Raw genomic sequence first — 24,338 nt, forward strand, 5'->3', positions numbered from 1 at the left:
GAGCAATAAAAATCTTTACGATTCAGGAAAGACAGAAATGCAGCCTCCTGCCCTAACCTCTATGATGCAGAAGCAGCAGCATCATAGAAATGCTCCAAGTAGGACCCACACTTCTCACGCCAACCCCCCAAACTCGTCGAGCCTTCCTCTGCCTACCCTATCCGTGCATGCGGTAGGCAGATTTGACACCTTTGCTTTGTAATATTACAAAACCTTTCCTTCTCATTTAATATTGTTTTAGGTCAATTTATTCTTTATTTTTTAAATATTTTTTTTTATTGATTTCAGAGAGGAAAAGAGAGGGAGACAGAGATAGAAAGATCAATGATGAGAGAGAATCATCGATCGGCTGCCTCCTGCACGCCCCTCATTGAGGATCCAGCCCACAACCCAGGCATGTGCCCTGACCGGGAATGGAACCATAACCTACTGGTTCATAAGTGGACTTTCAACCTCTGAGCCATGCCAGCCAGGCCGATTTATTCTTTTTTTAGCTTTTCTAGGTGAGTAATTGTGATATTTTTCTGAAAGTTTCCCGTAGACACAGGGAGGATTTCTCTAGCTTCCCTAAGTACTCACACTGACAAGCTTCCCTTTGGAGCCACTTTGCATGGAAAAGACACAATTCTGGTACCATTCTCCCCTTTACCCAGGAAAAGGAGAAGCAAGGAGATGCTCTGATGTCACCAGGAAGAAGGTTCTATTGGCGGCAAAAAGATCCAGAAGGTGTTACATCTGTACTTCTCAGAAAGCTATTGTATCTGAAAATTAACCCCCGTCTCTTTCCTGCAGGACCAGAGGAAGTGGCCTGACTCATGGGTGGGACCTAAGACAGCTTCAAACCAAGCGATGAAACACTCTGAAGTAAACTGTTGGCCACGGGCAAAACACAGCAGCGATTGTTTTAAAATTCACCCCAAGCCCCACTGCCATGAAATAGGAGGCAAGACTTAAGGAAGGGACGCCTGTTCAGTTATCCCAGAGAAATGCCTCTCGAGTCACAGACCTGGTGGTGCTCCAGCCCTGTGACAGTTCGTGTTTGTCCAGGAAAACGAACTACACATTCAGTACTCTTTGACCATAAAAAAATCACCACGGCACACCGTCTACCACATGCCTACCATACTCCATGTCACCATAGGCATATGCAACTCCAGGGAGCTGTGGCTTGGTGTTAAGCAGCCTGCTGTGTCCTAGAGAGATGTGAGTCCCAGCAGCAAATGTCACTAGAGTTCAATGTCCCGTTTATAACTGTGGCAATACATGCACCACCATTCCATTATAATGCATATAGGACAGAAATAGAGGGTGGGTTCTTCATAGCTAAAAGCCAACCTTTAAAAGAGCAAAACATCCTAAAAAGTGCAATGCGTGAAATTTATAGTGCAAAGCTCCGCAGAAGCGCAATTGTAAAAAAGAGCAACAGATATGGCACTAACGAGACCCGTCAACATTAATATTTCTATTCTAATTCATTCAGAGAGGTACAGTTACCCATCCACCATTACTATGCCTTGATCCTTGCGTTCTCTTCAGAACTGCCAGAGAAGAGGTAGCACAATCCATCAAATGGGCTTCTTAGAGATGACAATTTCAGCTCCATAAAAATATATGTAGTTTTGTTTTCCTTAGTCCTTGTCAAACATTTGACACAGCCAGAGAGATGTGAGAGTCACACCACACTGGCAGATCTGGCAAAAGCAAACAGTGCTGGAGAATTGTGACAATTTCTGAGCCCACAGCCATGCTTTTAAAAAGTGTGTATAAATTCTAGCAAGGGCAGAGTTTACATCTTAAATAACACAGAAACATTGGAATCGTGCTTGACCCAGCCCCAACAAGGCAGAGCAATCACGTGGTTTCAGGGTGGCAGGGGGTAGGGGTGGGTAGGAAGGAGAGGGCTCTCAGGGATGGTCACAGAACACAGAAGCAAACACAGGGCACGGTCACAGACATCAGCAAGCACGATTGATCACGCACACAATACAACACCAGAATGCAATCTTTTAAAGAAAAACGATATAAAAGATGGTTTCTCACCCCTCAAAACAAAACTGGAACTTTGGTTTACAGGCCCGGCTATGCCCATATGCCCTCCTCGTCATCCTGCGGCCGGCCCGGGGGAGGTGCACGGAGAGGGGGGGAGCACGGAATGAAAGAAGAGAAGGTTAGTTACACCGTGATGCCCTGGAAAGGCACACCGATCTTCACTTTGCTTTTTCATCTTAAAGCACCAGAAAAAAAAGAAATCCATAGTAACTTCAGTTCCACATCACCGACTTGTCAAATACATAACTGAGTTCTGTGTCTATGGCAACCCCCACACAAAAACATTCCGCCCACCCAGCTCTGACTCTGTGTCAAGATTGGATTAGAAGATTAAAATTAGTCTACATTAGCAGATGATTATTTTTTTGGGAAAGCATGCCATCGGAATTGCATATGCCTAAGGAGTAGATTAAACCTGTTAAGTAAGCAGAGAAGTAATTACAGTCATCAAATACCCTTAATTTCTCTTAAGCATAAAGTATCAATAAAGGTTGAAGAAGAATTTTTTATTAAAAAGATCTACTTGGGTGGAACAACTTTGGTAGCATGCGATAGTTCACACTGGCTCAGACCTGCTGTGGACTCCACTCCTCAGGTTCTGTTTTGCTCTCAGCATGAAAGAGGACGTGCATGCCACGGAATGATTATCCATTTGCAACCAAATAAGTTTCAAAGAGAAGAGTAAACTTTCAATTCGGTACAATGCTTGCAGCAAGGAAATTTGTTTAACTTAAAGTTGTATTCAACTGTGGATAAACAGAAACTTATTTGGTCTGAATTCTTGTTGTTGAAAACATTTCCAGAATGGCTCTGGCCACGTTCCCCACTTGGTGAAGTGGCAGATAGGCAGGGAAGTTTAATCTTTGAAGACAGAAGTGTATTCAAAGTTAGACCAGCATCACAAGGTCTATTTTGCACAAGAGTGCTCACTGTTCCCTGTAAGGATCGAGAGTGTAGACAGCCCAGCGGTTCAGCTCCTGTCGCACATGCACTTCGGGGAGCTGTGTCTTTGAACAGGTCCCTGATGAAACCAGGTTTTGCCAGGGCGTGCTTCTTGGTTTTAAAAACCAGGACTAGAAAAAAAAATAACTTGGAATATTTTCTCACTATTTGGAACCTTACTGCTTAGGTTGTTGCAATATTAGGTTGAATCATCTGAAAATGCCAATATTTGGCCATTTTTTATCTAGAAAAACAGCAATTTCATACAGTTCAATCTAATCTTGCCAATAGGCAAAGGTATTTTGCATCTATTCAAAGATTTAAATCTGTGGTCTTGAACTGAATTTGCATATAATTTATTTCCTTTCTATTTCTTCATATTTTATTTTATGCATTTAAAAATATTACTTGGAGAAGAGGTTCAGAGAGTTCACCAGACTGCCAAAATGGTCTATGGACCATAAAGGGTTAAGAATCCTCACCTGATATGACTCCATTAGATTTGCACGCAGTCAGAACTGCATAATTTGGTATGGATTTGCACTGGACAGTTTATATAGGAATGTTCTAGTAAGAAAAAAAAAGGTAAAGTTGATCATTTTTAGCTGGGTCTTCTCATGTAAAATTGACCTTGTTTGTCACTGTGCAGTCTAGTAACTACTCTTGACCAAAAAAAAAAAAAAAATCCCCTTTTTTCTACATTACTTGAGAAAAGAGTGTTTTTACATTCATTAAATGTCCTTTCAGTTCCTGTAGAAAAGCAAAGTTGGTCTCCCTTTTTTATGCTAATAAAGAAGGAAACTCTACAGCACCTACAAATGTGTTGCCAGGGGTCTAGCAACCCCTTGAACTTCAAAGCAGAACTTGTGGGGATGTGTGGAAGTGTAGTTCTCTGGATGGAGGCTTTCATCACAACGTTCCTGAGCCCAGGAGTTACTGCTGTAGGGAAATTCCAGGCCCAGAGAGATGCTACGATTTGCCAAAGTCAGAAAAAACGCTTTCCCTCTAAGGCAGCCTGCAGCCTCTCCTGACTGCTTCTCAAAGACCCTAAAATCACTCTCCTTGCAGAGCAGTTTATTTCATTTTGCATTTAAAATCCAAGAGCATGTATACATTCAGTTTGTTTCAAATCCATCCCCACAGGGTTTCAAATTTTTAAAAAAGAAGCAAGGAAGAAAAGAGGAAAGCCACTGTCACCAAAATCGACCGCTATTTTCTTAACAGTGAAATGTGGTCAAATGCAAATCACTTTTAGCAAATTAAATACATTAAAAAGTGGTAATTAATTATGATTGAATGAGACAGGAGTTGTAGCTTGAAAATATACACTGCCAATATCACTACTGTGCCTCGTCCACCGTAGGGATAAAAAGGAGCTCCCAGATGTCGAGGGTTATTAAAAACCAGATGTTGAGATCGACGTCTTGTATGCTGGTGAATAAAGTAAAGAAATATGACAGTCCAATATAAACGCTGCTAACATTTAACATGGCAGAAATGTGGATAAATTCCTTTACTGAACTTGTAATATTATGCTTTTTTTTCCTTAAGTTTTTAGTTTCTAAGGTTTAAAAGTTTTTTAAAAGAAAATACAAAGGGAAGTGGTGGCCATTCCTGCTCTCTCTAATCTTCAAAGCTTCCACATGAATTGACCCTAATCACCGAGTCATCTGGGTCAGAGCGAGTGTCTGCTTGGGGAATAAAAAAGAAAACGCAGGAGCTAATCAGAGAGGAAGCACCAAGGAGTTCCAAACGCTCGCAGCTGTTAGACTCCTGCGCTGCCTGCATCTCGGGATGAACTATTAATTTACTCAGCAACCTTACTGTAGAGAAATGTAAATTCGGGGACCAAAAATAAGAAGCAGATAGGGATCACTTGATCAATAACTTTATGCCAAGTTGTCTAGCGGTACTTGGAGTTTGAAAGTGTGTCTCCCAGGCCTGGGAGAGTCTGTCTCCTCTCCTGGCACTGGTTGTTCCAGATGCTGCCTGTGTCGGCTCCCTCGTGTGTCCTTCCTGAGTGATGGCTATGCCAGGAGCTGCCAAAGTTTCCGGATGGAAAGAGAGCCTCTAGTTCATCAGTCATCCAAGCGCCTTTGTCCACAGCATCTGGGATGGAAACATCCAAGGTGGGCTGAACCCCAGAGAGCAGTGACCACACAACAGAAAATTTTGAAGAGAGAGGAAGCTTAACTATCAAATAACCTCCGGATGTATCTCTGGCTCCAGGAGTGATATGAGGCCTTGATGGCCATCCTGCACTCCCAAAGGCTGGGCCCTAAAGGGATTCTCTAAATTCTGAGATAAAACAAAATTCCTCACGAGATGGGCCACTCACTGGGCCATGCTGATGACAAGATCTAAGGGCAAAGGACTGAGTCATCGCCGACAGGACAGGAGACTCACTGTTAAGGGGGCATTTATTAGCCCCAGAAAAAAAGCTCGGGAAGGAACTCTATAATCTGGCATGATAAATGGCCTGGTGTAAACCTTTAATTGGTATCTATTTTGAAGCTTTAGGTGCATCCAGCAGGCAAGCCCCAGCCATCACTGGATATTTAAAAAAACACACCCCCAAAAAAACAACACCACAACAACCCCACAAAAACCCAAAACCTGGCAATTCTCTTTGACTTGATAGCCAGCCTTTTTTCTTGAAATTAGACAATGAGGTTCCTGATGGGGACCTTACTGTCACACCTGTTCTATCTGGAAATGAGAGTGAAATTATGGAAGTGTCACCTTCAAATCAGCCACTGCCCCTCTGAGAGTCAGCCGCTATTTCTGTCAGGAGGAGATGGGAAGAGATGCAAGGACAGTGTCCTGGTTATAACAGGGACAATCCCCAGGCCCACCCCTGCCCCTAGTTCAATTCAGGGCTTCTCTGACACTTCCTGAAAATTTAAAAACCCAGGACTCTGCAGACTTCAGTTGCAGGAGTCATGAAAGCAGGACCATGGTGTGGGATTTATGATGTGCCTGCACCTGGGTGGGACCAACCCCTCTTGGTATATCCAACTGAAGGTGTGGCCAGAGCTGGGGAAGACAGGTGCATGTGAAAAGGAAAACAGGGGCCCTGATACTCTTCAGGGCACTAGTAAGTTTTCCCGCAGAGTCAAGTTCAAATCTTCCCTGGCAGACTCTCCCAGGCCTGGGAGACACACTTCCCTGTGAAGACCTCCCATTTATGTCTTTCACCTCTCCTGCCTCCTAGAATGCTTAGTCCTTGGATGGGTGCCTTTGTACAGGTGATGAGGTCAGGAATGGTCATGAACTCTTAGGATTTGTATTCATTACAGCCTCTGGCGCCCATTTGCAGACAAAGTCTCCCCAAATAATAGGAAAATCCTGTCCAGGTTTAAATACCTGGTGGGTGCTCTGTTTAAATATAACTGTTAGCTTATCTCTGACTTTGACTAGAAATGAGCCGGCAGGTATCAGCACCTGCTCCAGGTTAGAGGCACTGTGAGAGCTTTCTGTGCTGCTTCCCTGTCTCACCACAGCCCCAGGGCAGGCTCTCCCTGCAGACGTGGAAAGGCTCAGGCAGAGTTCTGGTGGCTCGCCACCAGACACCTGGAGCTGTGGCGCCAGGGTCAAATGCCAATCTGTCTGACCACAAAGGTTTACCCTCTCTTATAGGGGAGCTGTGAAGATCCAGAAAGAAGAGCTCATTTTGACCTCGGGCATTTGTGGGTTCTCTGGGCTCAGCTCTCAAGTACTTTGTACTCTGCAGGTCTCTCTCCAAGCTGTTGAAGGTTCTTGTTGGAGTTGGATGGTAGAATTTAGGGTGGTCCCTCTGGCTCTTGGAAGAAAAAGCACATGTTCCTTAAATGGGCATGTCATCAGCACCCAAGCAAACGTCAAGGTCCCTGAGGGAAAAGGCAGCACCTGCAGTCCCTTCACACTGCCTCTCCATGTCTCAGACCTGGGAACTTAGCAAACATTTCCCAATGACGAAGGGTTCAGGCTCAATTCTTGCTTGCTGTCTGACTCCACTCCTCTGAGGGAGCGCTGCCTGGACCCCAGAGCTCCTTGGGCTTCCCAAGACCGTGTTTCCTTGTTCCTCCGCACAAGCCACTGTACAGCCACATCCCTGGTTTATTCTTCTAATCCCAGTTGTGAAAGCTGAACACCTCTGGCTGAGGGGGGACTAGACGGAGACATCATATTGTATAGGCACACGGGGTGCTTCTCAGGTGGAGGCAGAGCCAGAAAGCCCGTGCAGCCTGGGTTCATTCTTCTCAGCCAGCTCACCCACACGGGCACCCTGAGCAGGGCAGCCTTCTGAGTCCTTGGTGCCAATGAGAACATTCGAGAGGGTGAGGGCTTTCTCCTCCACGTCTACAAGTGAAGCACCTTTAGGTGCTTCCTCAATTTTTGGACCATCATTGTGGGGCGACTAAGGAAGTGAGTTTTCTATTTCCTTCAAGCAAAGCGATTCTGACAAACCAGGGTTGGGTGCATGGCACCAGCTCCCTCAGCTGAAAGATACCAGAGACCCAGCTGAAGTGGAAAGGCCAAAGGCTCTCTGTTGGCCAACAATACCGTTTCGGAGCTCAAAGTCAACATCTGCTCCACGCCGAGCCATTGCCAGATAGCCATATAAAGGGGTAGCGGTGGACACAGGCTTTGCTCTCGCTCCCTCGTCCATCAGTCATTAGCGCTCGGCTTTGTTAAACACTGAACATTACGTTTTCACCATGAGTCTGGTTCTGCCATTTCCTGGCTAGTGGGCAACCAAATCCTCAGGCCCCTTGACCGTGGCTGCCTTAAGAAAGAACACGGGATCATATCCTGACCCTGGCACATCATGAGGCTACCAGGTGAATTAAATTGGAAAATATAAATTAAAGCACTTTGTGGACGTTACAAGCATATATAAATATAACTGGACACACCACCCCTGTTGGTCACATCTGATAATTTGTTACTATCATAACAAGCTATTTGAGTTTGCACTGCAGTCAAGGGCAAAAGGGTGTGTGAGAAAAGAACCCGGTACTGTAGAAAACCATCCTTAGACATTTGAGCATCGTTGGGCTGTGGGAAGCTAGAGTTTATTCAGACCATTCTGTAGAAGTTGAAGCAATTTTTTTGAAAGCTCTTGTTCTGCAAGGAGGCAGCTCTCCGAATCTGAGTGTGTGCAGGGTACATTTGAGAATGTTTCCAATTCCCCTTCCTCGGCTGTTTCTTTATCTTCGGAGTGTGGCGAGGGCCTGGAGTGTGTGAGTCAAACATGATCCTTATTACATCAGTTCCAGAAAAGAAGAGAGGCAACGGTGTTTAGCGATAGAAAATGGATTTCCCTGCTTTGAGATGTTTCAGGGTTGGCCACCTCCTTTCAATGGGGGAGCTACGGCGCTGCCTTGTAGACAAATGTGAGCGGATTAGAGCAGCGAGTTGAAAAGGAATCAAGCTGCCGATGTTGCCAAGATGAGCTACATCTACAAGCTGGGAGTGCAGGCTGTGTCTAAACACCCCTGCTGACTCAAAAGATACTGCCACAAATCTCTTAATGAGACCCTAATACTGCAAACAAGGTTTAAAACTAAGAGGAATCAGTAAAAAGGAGGAGAAACCTTTACCCCAAATAGAGTAAGACTGGAATTGTCAATAGGCTCAAATCTCCTGTAAGGAAAAATCCTTTATTAACAGGAGGATCCTGATGCATTAAGCAGCTCTGCCTCTTGCCCATCTGTGATGGCCCTACCTGGCAGGTTTATCGACTCGTGCCCACCTGTGCTTACAGGTGAGGAATTAACATCACACCCGGATTTAAGAGATTTGGCAATGACCTGCTCATCTGCAGAGCCAGCCTCCCAAAGGCTGTGTCACCCCCGCCTGCCTGCATGCTCTTCTGTGGCTTGTAATGGTTGGGTGAGCATGTAACTGCTCTAGAGGAAGGAGCGGTTAAATACCTCCCACCGCAGCTCAGACATTTGTCCTCATTTCCTTCCCTACCTGTGGCCTCACAGAGAGTCAGGGCAGGGCCTCTTCTGCTCTTATCCACAGACAAGCAAATGCCTGCCACCTCTTTCCCAATGCTCAGAAATCACATATGCCTTCTGGCTCATGTTTGAGTAGCTTTGGGTATTTTTAGTAGTCTTCCAGGGATAAAGGAAAAAGTAACATCCGAGTTATCTTTCTATGTCAAGTACTTAAAAAAAGTGTGTTGAGTTGGAAATGCAGCATCTTTCAATCAACTCTATGATAAAAAAAAAGTCTCAGAAAAGGGGCAAGTAACACAGGAAAAAAACAACTTATAACAATGTGTGGTGACGGATGTTAACTAAACTTATTCTGGTGATCATTTCACAATACATGCACATATCAAATCATTATGTTGTAAAACTAAAAACAATTCAATGTTAAATGTCAAGTATAATTACATTTTAAAAAATTAATTAGCCCTGGCCGGTATGGCTCAGTGGATAGAGTGTCAGCCTGTAGACTGAAGGATCCTGGGTTCAATTCACACCCGGGTTTCGGGCTGGATCCCCAGTAGGGGACGTGCAAGAGGCAGCCAATCAATGATTCTCTCTCATCATTGATGTTTCTATCTTTGTCTCCCTCCCCCTTCTTCTCTGAAATCAATAATAAAATTTAAAAAAAAATTAATTGATTTTTTTAAAGGAAAGAAATAGGCAAGTGGCTCACAATATTTATTTCAAAATGTACCCAGGATATCTAGGGTTCTAGTTGGCAGGACTGGCCCAGAATGGGAACAGGTGACATCTCTGAACCCTTCTCCCATCTGTAAGCATCAGCCCAACAAGAGGTCTCTTCAGGGTTTTTTTAATTTGGCATCTGCACATGAAGCCAAAACCCAAGGCTTCTTCCAAGGAGTGGGTTAGGAAGTTAGATTTGAGATGCAAAAACAAACAAACAAAAACCCCAAACGAAAACAAACTCTGTTGTCCCTGTTGTCTCTGAATCAGGCAAGCTTCAGCCATCCTGGCTTGAATGGGAAATGGATATTAAAAGCCTAACACATGTCATTTTTCTTATTAGGTTACTGGCATGGGAAGCTAACATTTTCTGGGTGTTTTTTCCCCCAGTTGTTCTGTAATGATACTCTAGTAAGCTCTGATATGTGGTAAGTTTTCTTATATGCAGGAAATGTGAAAATGTATTTACACATACACACACATATATATGTATATATAATGTATATTCAAACATGCACTCCGGGGAAGTTAGGGAGAGAAATTTCTAGTTAAACATGATCTTGAGAAATTCTTCCATATGTGGAAAAGTCCTCAGTTCATCTGACATATAGCGATACATACATATACACACTCAGGACACTGTGTATACATTTATCCCACATTCATTTAACCTCAAAACATAAAATAAATTTTTTTCTTCCCGAAGCAAAAGCTAGGCATAACAACTCTATATACAGAATCCATCTTCTGGGGGCCATGAAGCAAGTGAAACCCCTCGTCTGTTTGTTAGAATTCAAAGGGCTGCACTTTGGCTAATCTGCGGTGCCCAGAGAGCAGGGCATCCATCACAAGCCCAGCCCAGCACTTCAGGAGGAGGGGCCTAGGGTGGGTGTGGAACCAGGGCCTGGAGTTGGCTTACTGAGATGTAATGGGGTCCAGGGAGGGGCTGCTGTGACCCCTTCGTTTTCCTGGTGGACCATGAGATTCCACCAACTCCTCGTTGACCAAACGTAAAATGCAGGCCCCTGGGAGGAGGAGAAAAGCAGGGAAGTGGTTTACCTCACAGTCTGGGGCCAAAAAATACATGTGGCTTGAAATATTGTCAGCGGACTCCAGCTACCACCTCACAGAGGCCCTGACTGCGGGGATGGCTGGGCATTCCCCTCGTCTGGGAATTCTCTGCAGGACACTGACCGATTCTACCTGAGAGCAGGTACCCGGACTCAGGTGTGTGCAGTGTGGACAAGGGTGGCAGGGAGAGAGGGTAAGAACCCTGCTTTTATTTTCTGGGTTGACTTTACCTTATGGCTCTTTTGCCTGTGGGAAAAGGGGAGAGGGTCTCAAAACCAAGGTAACCAGGGGGAGGTGCGGGAAGCCACACTGTGTCTGGCACAAGGACAATAGGGATAGAGAAGAATAAAGGGGGACAGGTGAAATGGGGGAAAAGTGAGAGGAATAAAGTCACAAAACAAACAAATGGAAATAAAATAAAAGCTGAGGCAAATGGAAAAAAGAAACAGGATTAACATTTACTATAATTTAGTGGGAAAGAGGAAAGCACATTTGCACTAGAGGAAAACTTGCTATTACAGCCATGCAACCATATTAATACATTTGGTTGCACAAATGCATACAGACTAACATCCAGAGAGGCTGCACCAGTGTACGGAGCCCAGGCACTCAGGTCCTCATTTTGGGCCTGTTGATTTTCAGGGTGTGACCCTGGATAACAGACAACCTCTCTGAGCTCCGGGGTTTGGTTTGGTTTTGTTGTTTTTTTTATCTGGAAATCCTTTTCTTTACCCTGGAGATACTTCCCTCTGCCCTTCCTAGTTCCCAGAGGTGCTGAGGAAACAATGTACTCAACAGGCATTTATGTGATACTACATGCCGGACAGGTGTGAATGTGCTTTGCCATATGAAAAAAGGAGTATGAATAACATATCAATTATCAATTTAAAAAAATACTATGCCTTCATGCTCCCTGACGTTAGCTCTTCCTTAGAAGTAGGATTTCTAGAAGTAAAACGTGAAACGTCACTTTCAAATGGGGTCCAAAAATCTCCCGGTAGTGAACATGTCTTGAGCTTCCCAACTCCCCTCAGGGAGCATTTCATTCCAAGGAAGGAGAAAGGAGAGGTGAGTTCTGGGCTTGTAGGTGACCACACGCTGTGGGGTTCCCAGCCCCAAATGTTTAGGTTCTTTGCCATTTGGGGCTCTACACATTAGATTCAGAGTGGCAGATGCTTTAGCAAGTGGAAGTGACACTGAGATCCTGGACCTTAAAGGCACAATCTTCAACCCAAAACCCAAGCACAGAAATGCAAGTCCTGGACCCAAAGGGCGGCTGAACGAGACCCGGCATTGTGCGTTGGCTGGAGTGTGGGTTCACTCTGAGGGTATGTTTTTTTAAATCTACAGGTTAGCTCATACCTGGGAGCCACTGGAAGGAAATTAATAAAATATGACTTTTTTTTTGGAACAATGAAAATCATATGATGCCTGGAAAAAGGACTTGGCATCATAGATAAGGCAAGGAAAGATACTACAGAAAATAACAGGTGATACTGATGGCGACAGGTACACAGGGCACTGAGAAGTGGAGTTTCCACTTAGCTTTTCTAAAATCAGTCTTGGCACCTTCACTAAAAATAAAATCACTAATGTGTCCCCAGCCTGTTCCAGAGACCCTTTGGTCCTTATTGTTTCTCAAAGCTCCCCAGCAGCTTGTCACAGGAAATATTTGTTGTCTGCCCTTGTGCTCACTTCCTGGTTGGAAGGATTCCCTGAGGCATTGCTGGGATTGTGTGAATGTTCCACTTGGACATATTCAAGACTATGGCCATCCTGGGGGTCACAGGGCACACTGATGGCTAACTGCTCCTTCCTCGGCCACTGGACTGCCACAGCCCCGATTCCTCTTACATGTCCTCCAAACCCTCCTTCCCCTCATCACACTCATTTCAAATCCCTGAGGGCCTGTGTGTTTATTATTATCCTTGCTTTCCTGGGCCCTCATCCTTAGAATGGCTTCCTTAGTTCAGACCTATTGGGCTTTGGGTGGGATAACGCATTCTCAGGTGTTATAGCTTTGAAAAAGGCATCCCAGGAAATAAATGAAAGGGGCACTCTCATTTTCTGCTATGCCAAGCATAGGGGAAATTGCTTTCACCTTAAGATGAAAAATACTGCTGGAAACTAGATCAGCCATGTTTTAAACTGGATAGTCTCCTTCTTCACCTGATACTCTGAGAACAGTATTTCTCAGAGCACAGATGTTACTAGGAAAGAAAAAACAAAGATTCTATGATCAAATAAATCTGGGAAATGCTGGATTAAATAAAATTGGAGAGCTTTCTTTCTTATATGACTTTTTCGATCCTTTGATCTGCTAATTGCACCAAGATTCTCCAAGATTGAGTTATAATATGCAGCACTTTCCCGAAATTCTCTGCCCACTGAATCTCTGTTTCAAGACTTTCCTCATGGGACTAATGTTCCAAAGTTACTTTGGGAAATGCTAGTCTAGACTTATAACCCTTGGATTCAGTTTCTCCCGAGGAGAAAGCAAAACCATAGTGAAGGAAAGAGGGACTGGGAAGAAATGGAAAAAGAATCTAATTTTGCAAGCCTGGCAATACTTAAATTGAATTTCCTAAGGAAAAATGAACTTCTCTGGAAAAGTAGCAAAGTGACTGACTTTTTATATTTCTTCATTTTCATGTTCTGATCCCTTAATAAATCTCAGAAGACAATGTCAACATTTGCAGGCCCTCTTCCCGAAGACAGTGATGGTCAACCTTCGGGGCATAGGAAAGTCGAGGCTACAAGATTGATGGGAAGGGAATTGGGAATCCTGGAAGCGATACCTTCCTGTTAAGTCAGTTCAGTGAACATGGGTCCATTATGGACATTTAGTTCAAATCTCATTCATATCATCCATTATTTAGACTCCAGTGTTGTCTCACACTAATAGAAGTCTGTCACATTCTCTGGAGAAGTAACTCCACTTCATGCATATTAGCATATATGCTTACACAATTATGTGTAGAATTCACAATCAATTGGGACAGGCTTCCCAGCCTTTTAAGGCTGTTACTCTCTGGGACTTGGATTTATAACAATGCATATATTGATATAAGAGTTTTTGATGATTATGATTCTCAAATCTTCAGTATAGAGAGAGCGTCATTTCCCTAGACCTCAGACAGCTCATCAAAAAGGGCATCGTTGTCACTGGGGTCAGCTTCCTCATACCAGGTCCTTGCTTAGCTCTCCTCTTCTAACTGAAAATGTGCAACAAAGGAGCCTACTGCTTTGCTGACTCATCTTCCTAACAGTAGCAATGAGAAAGGTGTTTCCGAGGTCCTGATGACATACCTTAGCCACACTCCTCAAGGAATGTTAGCTCTTCTGGAAAGAGCCCCCACCCCCGAGCCATGATTCTGCCCTATGACAACCGCTCCTGTCAATGGACAAACATAAAAGGGTCAACCAAGCAGGCAAGTACTCTAGTTTCTGATTAAAGACCTCTGGAAAAGGAGCAAGAGATAACTTTTGTAAGAAAAAGCATTCTTAAGGCAGATAAATTTGATCTGGTGCCTTGCTGGTAGCAGGACATGTTAGCATACATGTCTCCATGATGAAACAAGCCTGTTTGCTATCCCACCAGGTCCTTGTGCAATCAACTCCCCCAGTTTGGCTCTAAATTCTTCTTTATGCCCCTATGGTGCTATCTATTCCTGTCTCTCTGAGCGGGGGGTGGAGTGGGGGGTCGGTGGGGGAGCCCACGTGGCCTTTTCGCACCAATAAAACCTCACACTCACCCTTCATGGGGGAAGGTTGAGGAGCAAAGTGTAGAGACCAGGAATGAGAATGAAGAGATGTGGTTAGCAGGATGCCAGTTATACTGGGGCAAGTGAGGGTGGTGGTGGTTGTGAGGGATGGGAAATGAATAAATAAAACCAAATCAAACTAAAACCACAGTCATACAAGATAATGACAGAAAAATAATATCCCTTTCCACTTTGCTGATCTCCAAATTGAGAACCATCTCTAGCTAATGACATCATTGGCGCCTTTCCATACTTGGCCTCAGAAACTGACAAGGCCTGTGTGTGAACACCTTCTGCAGGTGTTCTGAAAAGGACATTCCGAAGTAACCCACCAGCAGACACTGAGCCAGCAATAGGCTGCGTATCTACGAAAGAAGAAAGGAGGGGAGGAAAGAACATGCATAACATAAACAAGAACAGACAAAACCTTGAGGTGTCTGAGGGCAAATGGTTCCCAGTACAAGGGTGGGGCCAACCTTGGATTGGGGTTAGGGGACCTCCCTGTTGGAGCTACCTCACTACAAGCCCTAGGGAGCCCTTTATATGTTGTAAACTATACAAATGGCTCCCCCTGGAGTTGTGCTCCTGGTAAAATATCTTGGACACTTGTAATCTTAACTTCTCTTTTGGGATGTGAGTGGTATGAAGTGAGAATAAAACAGAGCCATCTGAAAAACCCCCACAAAGCTTTGGGAGCATATTAAGCATCCTTTCCTCCAACAAACAATTAAAACCCTCTTCGCACAGGTCATTCCAACAAGTCCATCCCTCACATATTCAAAAATACATAACAAAGACATTCACACTTGTTGAGATGCTTCTATCCCATTACCTCTGCCTCCATCCCTCTTGAAATTACCATTTAAGTTATTACCAGGATCATAAAGGGAAGGTTCTAATACAATCAAGGCGGAAATACTGCTAATATTGACTCTATCATCCTGCATCAAATTTAATCATTTCCATGAAACTCACCTTCAAGAGTTTTAATACTAAATGCTGTAAATGGTTTTTGCATTTGGTGGGTGAATGTAAAATAGTTTAAAAATCACAGGAGATTCTTGTATTTGTCAATCCATCTTTTCACTTGCTTTACTGAGTCAAGGGAGAAGACGGGGTCCAAGTCAAAGAAACCAGACCCCGTGACGTCACTGGTTGAAGTGCAAGCAACACAGATTTCTCTTCATGTCATTTCACCCCACTGCTACTTTGCATCACTAAGGAATTTTCTAGGAAACCGCTCAGCAAACTCAAGGCCTCTCTGGTTGCCGAGCTCATGGAAACAAAGTGCTTTCTCTTAAAACTGAAAAAGACATTCCGAAGTAACCACCAGTAGATACGAAGCTGGCAATAGGCTGCGTGTCTATGAAAGAAGAAAGGAGGGCAGGCAAGAAAATGCATAACATAAACAAGAACAGACAAAACCTTGAGGAGGAAGGAGAAAGGAAAACATTTAGATTCCTTGAGTGATGGAAATAAATACCAAAGCTATTAGTTTCAGTTCAAAGAACGTATCACTTTATGCTGTTTATTATTTCTCGAGGATGATTTATTTTATCTTAAAATATCCAAAGGGGAGAAGGGGTCCTGGAGGTAAGTGCAAGGGAACTGACCTGGTCGGGAGAGGGCCTGTGATTAGAATGCTGCGACCTCCCAGGAGACCGGTGGTGGTGGTGGTGGTGGTGGTGGTGGTGGTAGTGGTGATCCTCGTCGTAGTTGTCCGCCATCAGCTTCATCCTGTTCTGGGTCTGTGCAGAGCAAAAGCCAGGGAAGACTCTGTCAGGAGCCAGAAGCCCAGCCAAAGACACCCAGGGCATCATTATAGCACCTACAGGGCTCCCTTTGCTCCTAATCCACAAGTTTTCATTTGTAGGCACATTGAGACTTAAAAAGGAATGCATCACGCTTTGGTGAAAGAGGCTTTGCCACACCCTTGATGCTGCCTGGTCCTTGGATCTGCATTTGTAGATGTAACTGTACTTTCCCACGTGGTTTAAAGGGGGAAAGGATGAACTCGTCCAAAGGTGCTTTGTTTTACGTTGTCAAGCGATCACAGAGACCCAGAGTAAGCCTGCCACCACAGACTGCCAACAATCACATCCTACGCTCTAGAGCAAGCAAGACAAGGAAGCCCTGCATGAAAAGATGGGAGAGGACCGGGTGGAGACACGGAGCCACAGACAAACAATGGTCTTGAGAGACAAGGCAGGAAATCCACTCAAGAGCTGCCAAACGCAAAAATACTAATGGAGATGGTTTGTTGCTACGATGACTTCTGCCGAAAAAGAGCACTCTGTGGAGGTGGGGGGGTGGGCAATTGGGCAAAAGGACCACAGTTGATGGAGAAGAACTGACCACTGTAATTTACTCCCCACTATGATTGGCACAGGAGGCAAGCCACAGGTGTCACAGTGAAACCCCCAGGGCCATAGAATTGTTTTATTGTCTTGTTTCACTATGCAGGGCAATAACATACCAGCGATGAATTGACCTAACAGGGTCACAGAATCTAGAAAAATGCCTAAAAGGCAGATAAAAATATCCAACCCAGAAAGCTTACAAAGATGGGTTTAGAGATAAGACTAACTGGATTCAAGTCCTGCTGCACTTCTCTGCTGGTTTATTTGAGTTAACTATTTCTAAGACTCAATTTCCTCAACTCTAAAATGGGAGGGAGAGTGCCGCCCTCTCTATGAACCTGGCACAATAGGGACTTGCGAAAAAGGCAAATGCTGTTATTATTATTATTGTTGTTGTTTACTGTAAGGCACTTCTTTTTTAAAAAAAATATTTTTTTTATTGCTCTTTACAGAGAGAGAGGAAGGGAGAGGGAAAGAAAGAGAGAAACAACCACCAGCTGCCTCCTGCCTGTTTCCACTGGGGATGGAGCCCATAACCCTGGCATGTGCCCTGACTGGGAATCGAACCAGCAACCATTAGGTGCATATGATGACGCCCAAGCAACTGAGCCACACTGGCCAGGGCACCACTTCTCCTTCTTGATCCGTGTTTCCTTTGCCTGAGACACCTCCCACAGACATCTTCCCTCACCTCTAACTTGTGTGTCTGGCTAACTCACAGCCTTTTCCTGAACCCAACCTTGAGGCCAGGTGATGTGTGCCTCCTACTTATCACCACTCTGTACCCACAGACTTATCTATCCATCTGTTGGTAGACTCGAGGCTGTTTCTCTCGTCTGCCTCTCCCTAGAATCCAGCCCAGGGTCTACACAGTGTAGATATTCTATGCCTGTTGCTGTAATGCCTGGCTGAAGGAAAGAAGGGGGCATGACTCTGAGGGACGCTGCCACTCTAGAGGCAAGCCGCACCCTTGTTTCAGCCAGAGGAGGGGAGGCTCTCTCATGAATCACCTAACAATCTCACTGGTAGCTTGAGATGACGACCAGCCATCAGCACTTTAAGAGAGCTGGACGTCAGAGGTTGGCAGAACTGCCAACTAGTGGGAATTTTATTATGTGATATAAATAATGCTCTGATAATAATTCTGGACCTCACACAGTGTATTCTTGTAGTTTTTTCCACCCACAATCTAACTTACCCTCAAAACTTTCCTGGGACATATTATTACTCTCTTCCTCTGCAGCTAGAAAATCAAGGCATCGATTTCAGCCCCCAGAGCCTCTTTCTTGACATAGGGCTTGGAGGTTTTCTGGGCCCTCCAATTCTGAGTCGTTAGGCTTTTCCCCTTGCCCTGCTGTTAGCAAAAATGGCAAACAGCTGAACAGGTAGAAACCGCTTCCCATAAATGTTTCGATTCTGTTAAGTCTTGGAAACACCTCACATCCCAGTTCTACCTGCCAAAGAATGTCTCATGATTCACTCATTCCATTTTTTAAAAAATGTGTACAATATTTGAATGGCCCCAGAGTAGATGTAAAAAATGCATTATTTGGATGAAATTAATAAAATTAGAGGGAAAGATCCACCTAACAATTAAATTGGAAATCCCAGGCAACCTTTGGCAGCTGATAGCATGTCTGTCCTTCACTCACCCACTGACAGTATCAGAAGACCCAATGGACAAGGCTCGTCTTGTGAGAAATACTAGTAGGTCAGTTGCCAACTAAGTCCTGAGCTCTCCCAGATCTCCCTTATTTGGCAAGGTCAGTTGCCTTCTACTAAGTCCTGAGCTCTCCCAGATCTCCCTTATTTGGCCAACCCTGGTACAGGAGATGCTGAAATTCAGCGTTCACACCTCAAATTCCAGTATTGTCAGGAGCCTGTAACTTTTGAACTTGTGAACTAATAAATCTGGAATTGTGTCTTCCAATAGAATTCTGGGGCCTAAAGGGAGCTATAAGATCTGCTCTGGCCAATAAGGAAGGGACTTGCCCAAGAATGAACGATGGAGCCTAAATGAACAAATAATAATGGCTATTGTAAATATCATAATGTTCTTATCCTTTGGGGAAGCTCCTGTGATTTTATGAGATTATTTTCTTACCAGTGACAAGCCTAAAGTTTCCTACCTTTGAACTGTATCCCATAAAAGAATGTACAAGCTAAACAAGATGCTATATGCAGCCCTAAATGTGTCTGCTGAAATGAGGTGTTGGAGAGTAGGCATGTCATGGGATAAAGACTGTAAATGAATGATGTCATCTTTCCAATTTGGTGCTGAAATATAAATAAACCACATTGTTCATGTGAATACCAGATCTGGGGGAAATGTACACAGAGCAATTGTGAGCGGAAGAGGCTTCTTTTGATTAGTCTGGGCTGAAAGAGAAGAGTGTGAAACGGAGATGAAAAATGAGAGTTTGGCCTGATACTCTAGACTACTTTTATTTATCTTGCTTGTAACATATCCCCTAAACTGTGAGCGATTTCTTACAGGCTGGTTGCTAGTTTTTCTTCTGTAACAAAGTTTGACCAATCCTGCTTGCTTAATTGTCAGATTAGAAAAGAAGCTCCTTTAATTTTTTAAATCTACACTCCCTTCTTCATACTATACAACTGTACTTGTTTCCTAACACACCAAGAACGGTCGGGAAGGATAGGAAGCCATGAATAAGACTCCCTAAAGGCTGATGGGGTGGGGGGAACACTGAAGAAAATTGTAGCAAGCTTTGGACCAAGGATATTATTCATTCAAATAACTTCAGACACGTTTACTGGGTGATTCCATGCATAATGGTTCATATCCCTATAGCCATCAGCTAACACGAGGTGCCTACCACAAAGCCTTAAACAGTAAATCTGGGCAGTCACAATTGCATTCCCAGGAAAACTAATATAAAGTTGGAGAGGGTAGCTTCCCCCTGCTCTGCACTTGGGAACTCATGGACTCACTTAGCAATCCACTGAAGCCCGTTTTTATTTCCTTTCCAGTGTCTACCAAATGGCTGACCTGACACTTTTGCTTTTGGCTAACTGTGTTTTATTGGTTTTACGATATTATGTCATGGCTGCTGAGACCAATCTAATCAGATTTCATTTTCTACTTCCCTTTTCTTCCAGGCACCACCTTATTTCTCCAGGGCAATAGGATCCTAACAGCTCTCCTGCTGTACTCTTGCTTTCCATCGAGCACAATCTGGAGCCAGAGTGACCTCAGACCCACTGACTCCCTGGCTTCAAGCTCCTCACAGGCTCCCACGGCCTCAGGAAAAGAGCCCAGCTCCTCCGCAGCTTACAAGGCTCTTGGGGGGTGACTGCCGTTCACTTCCCAGCCTCACCACTCATCCCCTCTCCAAGGCCCTGGGACATGTGGTCTCTGTTCCGTCATGTTGTCATCCTCTACCTTCACCTGAATTATACCCTTCAGTTCTTCTGCTCTTAGCTTTGACACCATCACTTCCAGCAATGCCTTCCCCAAGCCTGCCTCAAAAGGGAGTGAGTGCTCATCCACTGCCCTCCCAGAATCCCGTGCCCTCCTTCAACCTCTCACTCATTACAGCACTTACCTCAATGAATGGTAAATAATCATGTGCTTTCTTGGCTTCCTCCACCACTAGGTTGAAAATTTCTCGAGGCAAACACTACGCCGAATTACTCTCGTACTCAACACCTAACCCAGAGTCAGGTGTATTAGTAGTAATAAGTGTGTGTTGAATATATGTAGGAATGGATGAAGGAATGAATGGAAAGGGCATAGACTACTTTGGAACAAATGAAAGAAAAAATACACAATTAGGGTCTATGATGGGCCAGTTGACTATGTAACCCCCCATGTAATAGTTTAACTTTACCTGTTGTATATTTGTTTTTGGTTGTTGTTGTTCTTAGACATGGGGAGAGCAATATAAATGTTCTTTTTCAAGAAATATTCCATTCTTTAGTAAAATGGATCCAGTGAGGTGTTATGGGGTTCACTTCCTTACTATACCCTAGCCTTTGAAAGAGCAGGGGCCGCAGGAACACTTTTGTTAGCACCAAAGTCAACCATGGAAAACTGAAACTTTCTCCATTAACGAAAATCCTGATGAACACCATCTGTGAAAAGGTGCCATATATTCCATCTCTCTTGACATTTCTGAAGAGTTTGTCCAAGGAGCCCTTGAAACAAAATGAAAATCCTTGATTGACTAGTAATAGACTCAATAGCTTAATGGCAATATGTAGCTATAAAAGTGTAATATTAAAACTGCCTTTAAAATATTTTAGCAAGGTGGCAATAACAAACTATGCTTTGATCAGTCATCTGGATCAAGTTAACAATAAAACCTTCATGAATGTGGTTTTAAATAAGAAAAAAATATGAGATCTGTTGCTATGGGATATGGAGATAATATCATACAATAGCAATTACACTTTATTCTATCAGATTTTCTTTTCTCCCTCTTTCTTTCCAGAAATATCCAAAATAGTCCAGAACTATTCTACTGATCTTATTTTTGCTAATTCAGAGCAAGGTCAACAGTTCTTATCTCTGAGTAAAAGATGGAGAAACCAGATAACAAGCGACAATGAGGAAGGGAGGAATTTCCTGAACATCACCAGGCCCACAGGGCAATGAATCATAACAGAGTGGGCCTGGGTTCCAATGCTTGGGTCACTCTTGGAGGATGAAGTGGGAGGATGAAGCAGCTATCAGGAGACTTTGCCGCATTGGGGACTATATGAGAGTAAGAATCACTGATGGAAAAGATTCTACTGAGGACACTGCGCAGAAATTCGTTCAACACTCACTGAACTTCCGCAACCACAAAGACAAGTGCAATTTGTGCCAGGCTACGTGCTTGACCAGTATGCTTTCGTCAAATCCTTGCCTTTGAGGTAGCCATTCTTATGAGGAAACCAAACCCATGATTGCTCAGCTAGTAAGTTAAAGGACAGGACTTAAATCCAGGTTTCTGACGGCACAGTCCTACAGTGTGATATGAATTATCAGAGCACTGACTACAACACAATATGGGAAGGAAATCAAGAGGGAAGGGACTGGTTTGCATCAGGGGTGGGGAATGTCTGGCCCACGGGCCGTATAAGGCCCACAAAAGCATTTGGTCTGGCCCTGCCAAGGCAACAGTAGGCGGGACTCGAAATTCAATAAACGTAGGAGCTTTTTTGATAGCAACATAAATTTATATTAAGTGAATTATAGTAAGCAAATGATGTTATAAATATCCAAATGGCCCTTAGCAGTAAAAGGGTTCCTCACCCCTAGTTTACATGAATGTCTAGAGGCAGGAGGAATCCCCTCCTCGCTGAGGACAGGGGAATCCAATAAGTCTCCCTGGGTCAGGTGCCCTGTGAGCTAAGATTTGAAAGTTGGCGTGGATATGGGTATAAGGAAAAGTGGGCCGGGGAGATGTCATGGTAAACTCACTTTCTAATTGCCTTGAAAGGAAACCCAGGTCAATATGGTGTGTGTGTGTGTGTGTGTGTGTGTGTGTGCGCGTGCGCGTGCGTGGGTGTGTGTGTACCTACGCTGCTTTCTTCATTGCTTTATTGGATGTGGAAAGAGCAGAAAACATATTTGAGATAATTCACTTTCTTATTTCTCAAAAGCACTTATAAACTTGGGTCATTTTGGAAGGAATTTAGGACAGCCATAGCCATATACTCATATGCTCACACTTGTCAAACTATGACATTTCTGGGAAAAATGCACCAGTCTCTTGACATTTATGCTTTCACAGATATCTACACAATCCACTGCTTTTGCATCAGCCCCATTTCAAAAATTAATCTGACCTCTCCCAACTCAGTCAGCCAATCAGTCCTACAACCAAACAGAACATTGATGAAACTCTGCCTCCCAGCTTTGTTGAAGGCACCTCCCTTAGTCCTTATTTATAGACAGAAAATTAGTAGGTCACCAAGGAGGGTTCGGCTGCTATTTTTGTACCTACTCTTTATGTAGCCTTATTTTATTTTAATTGTTACAGAGAATGTCAGTGCCTCTCCACAGCCCCTTGTTCTACCCTGGAGGCCACCTGCAGCTTGAACAGACACTCTCAGATGTGCTGCTGTCTTCCCATCTCAGCACCCTGCATCTCCCTCTGCCTGAGGTCTTCCTCTGGCCACAGGTGCAGGCTTGGCCAGGGAACAGGGCAGACCAGAAGTGTTGGGGAGCTCACGTCCTCAGAACAACTCTTGATCTGTGAGGGAGGGAGGTAAGGAATAAATAACCAGCATCCTCGCTCCTACTGGGAAAACGCTACAGTGTGTTCTGGAATGTCCCAGTAGGTCCTCAGCAGGGTGCAGGCCTATTGGCGATAACAGAAACCTGCCCACAGTGTTCCTTTTTTTACCTTTTCCCTTCCCTGTCTTACTTCTCCATTTTTTCACCATGCTTCTTGGGACCACTACCCAAATAAACCACCTGCTCCAAATTGTTGTCTCTGGATTTGTTTTTGTGGGAATCCCAGCTCAAACCCTTGTTGAATTATGGACAAGCTTGTGCCTAACTTTTGTATCGGACTAACATTCCTGTGACTACCAGGCCTTTCCATGCTCAGCTCTTGAGATTTCCCATCACCTCTGGAGACAGACCTCTCCTTAGGGAAGTGACACGGGCCTGGCCCTAATTCTTTTTCTGTCAAATATTCACTCTGAGACTCAGAATGAACCACTTTTCCATGAGCCTCTGTCCCTGGAACAGAGGTAAATGGGAGAGGTAGAGTAAAGTGTCTTTAGCATGAACCAAACTCCATATGGATAGATACTGGTCTGCTGTTCTTATTCCTGACTTCACATTTTGTGGAGGTTTCCTTCCTTCCTTCCTTCCTTCCTTCCTTCCTCCCTCCCTCCCTCCCTCCCTCCCTCCCTCCCTCCCTCCCTCCCTCCCTCCCTCCCTCCCTCCCTCCCTCCCTCCCTCCCTCCCTCCCTCCCTCCCTCCCTCCCTCCCTCCCTCCCTCCCTCCCTCCCTCCCTCCCTCCCTCCCTCCCTCCCTCCCTCCCTCCCTCCCTCCCTCCCTCCCTCCCTCCCTCCCTCCCTCCCTCCCTCCCTCCCTCCCTCCCTCCCTCCCTCCCTCCCTCCCTCCCTCCCTCCCTCCCTCCCTCCCTCCCTCCCTCCCTCCCTCCCTCCCTCCCTCCCTCCCTCCCTCCCTCCCTCCCTCCCTCCCTCCCTCCCTCCCTCCCTCCCTCCCTCCCTCCCTCCCTCCCTCCCTCCCTCCCTCCCTCCCTCCCTCCCTCCCTCCCTCCCTCCCTCCCTCCCTCCCTCCCTCCCTCCCTCCCTCCCTCCCTCCCTCCCTCCCTCCCTCCCTCCCTCCCTCCCTCCCTCCCTCCCTCCCTCCCTCCCTCCCTCCCTCCCTCCCTCCCTCCCTCCCTCCCTCCCTCCCTCCCTCCCTCCCTCCCTCCCTCCCTCCCTCCCTCCCTCCCTCCCTCCCTCCCTCCCTCCCTCCCTCCCTCCCTCCCTCCCTCCCTCCCTCCCTCCCTCCC

At 45.0% G+C, this 24,338-nt stretch overlaps 1 protein-coding gene across 12 annotated transcripts in view; it reads right to left on the reverse strand.

Moving 5' to 3' along the window:
- The window catches only part of ERC2 (ELKS/RAB6-interacting/CAST family member 2), an 846,554-nt gene that overhangs the window by 169,806 nt on the left and 652,410 nt on the right, over nt 1-24,338 (reverse strand). For all 12 annotated transcript variants that reach the window (XM_014541327.1, XM_014541320.1, XM_014541325.1 and 9 more), the window contains 2 exons: nt 16,108-16,242; nt 2,041-2,106 (listed from right to left, as the gene is read on the reverse strand). In XM_014541327.1, coding sequence (XP_014396813.1) covers nt 2,080-2,106; nt 16,108-16,242 — 162 coding nt within the window. In that variant the 3' untranslated portion in view covers nt 2,041-2,079. The remainder of the gene's footprint in view (nt 1-2,040; nt 2,107-16,107; nt 16,243-24,338) is intronic.

This window comes from Myotis brandtii, unplaced genomic scaffold (assembly GCF_000412655.1).
Source record: "Myotis brandtii unplaced genomic scaffold, ASM41265v1 scaffold268, whole genome shotgun sequence".
NCBI classification, from domain to species: Eukaryota; Metazoa; Chordata; class Mammalia; order Chiroptera; family Vespertilionidae; genus Myotis; species Myotis brandtii.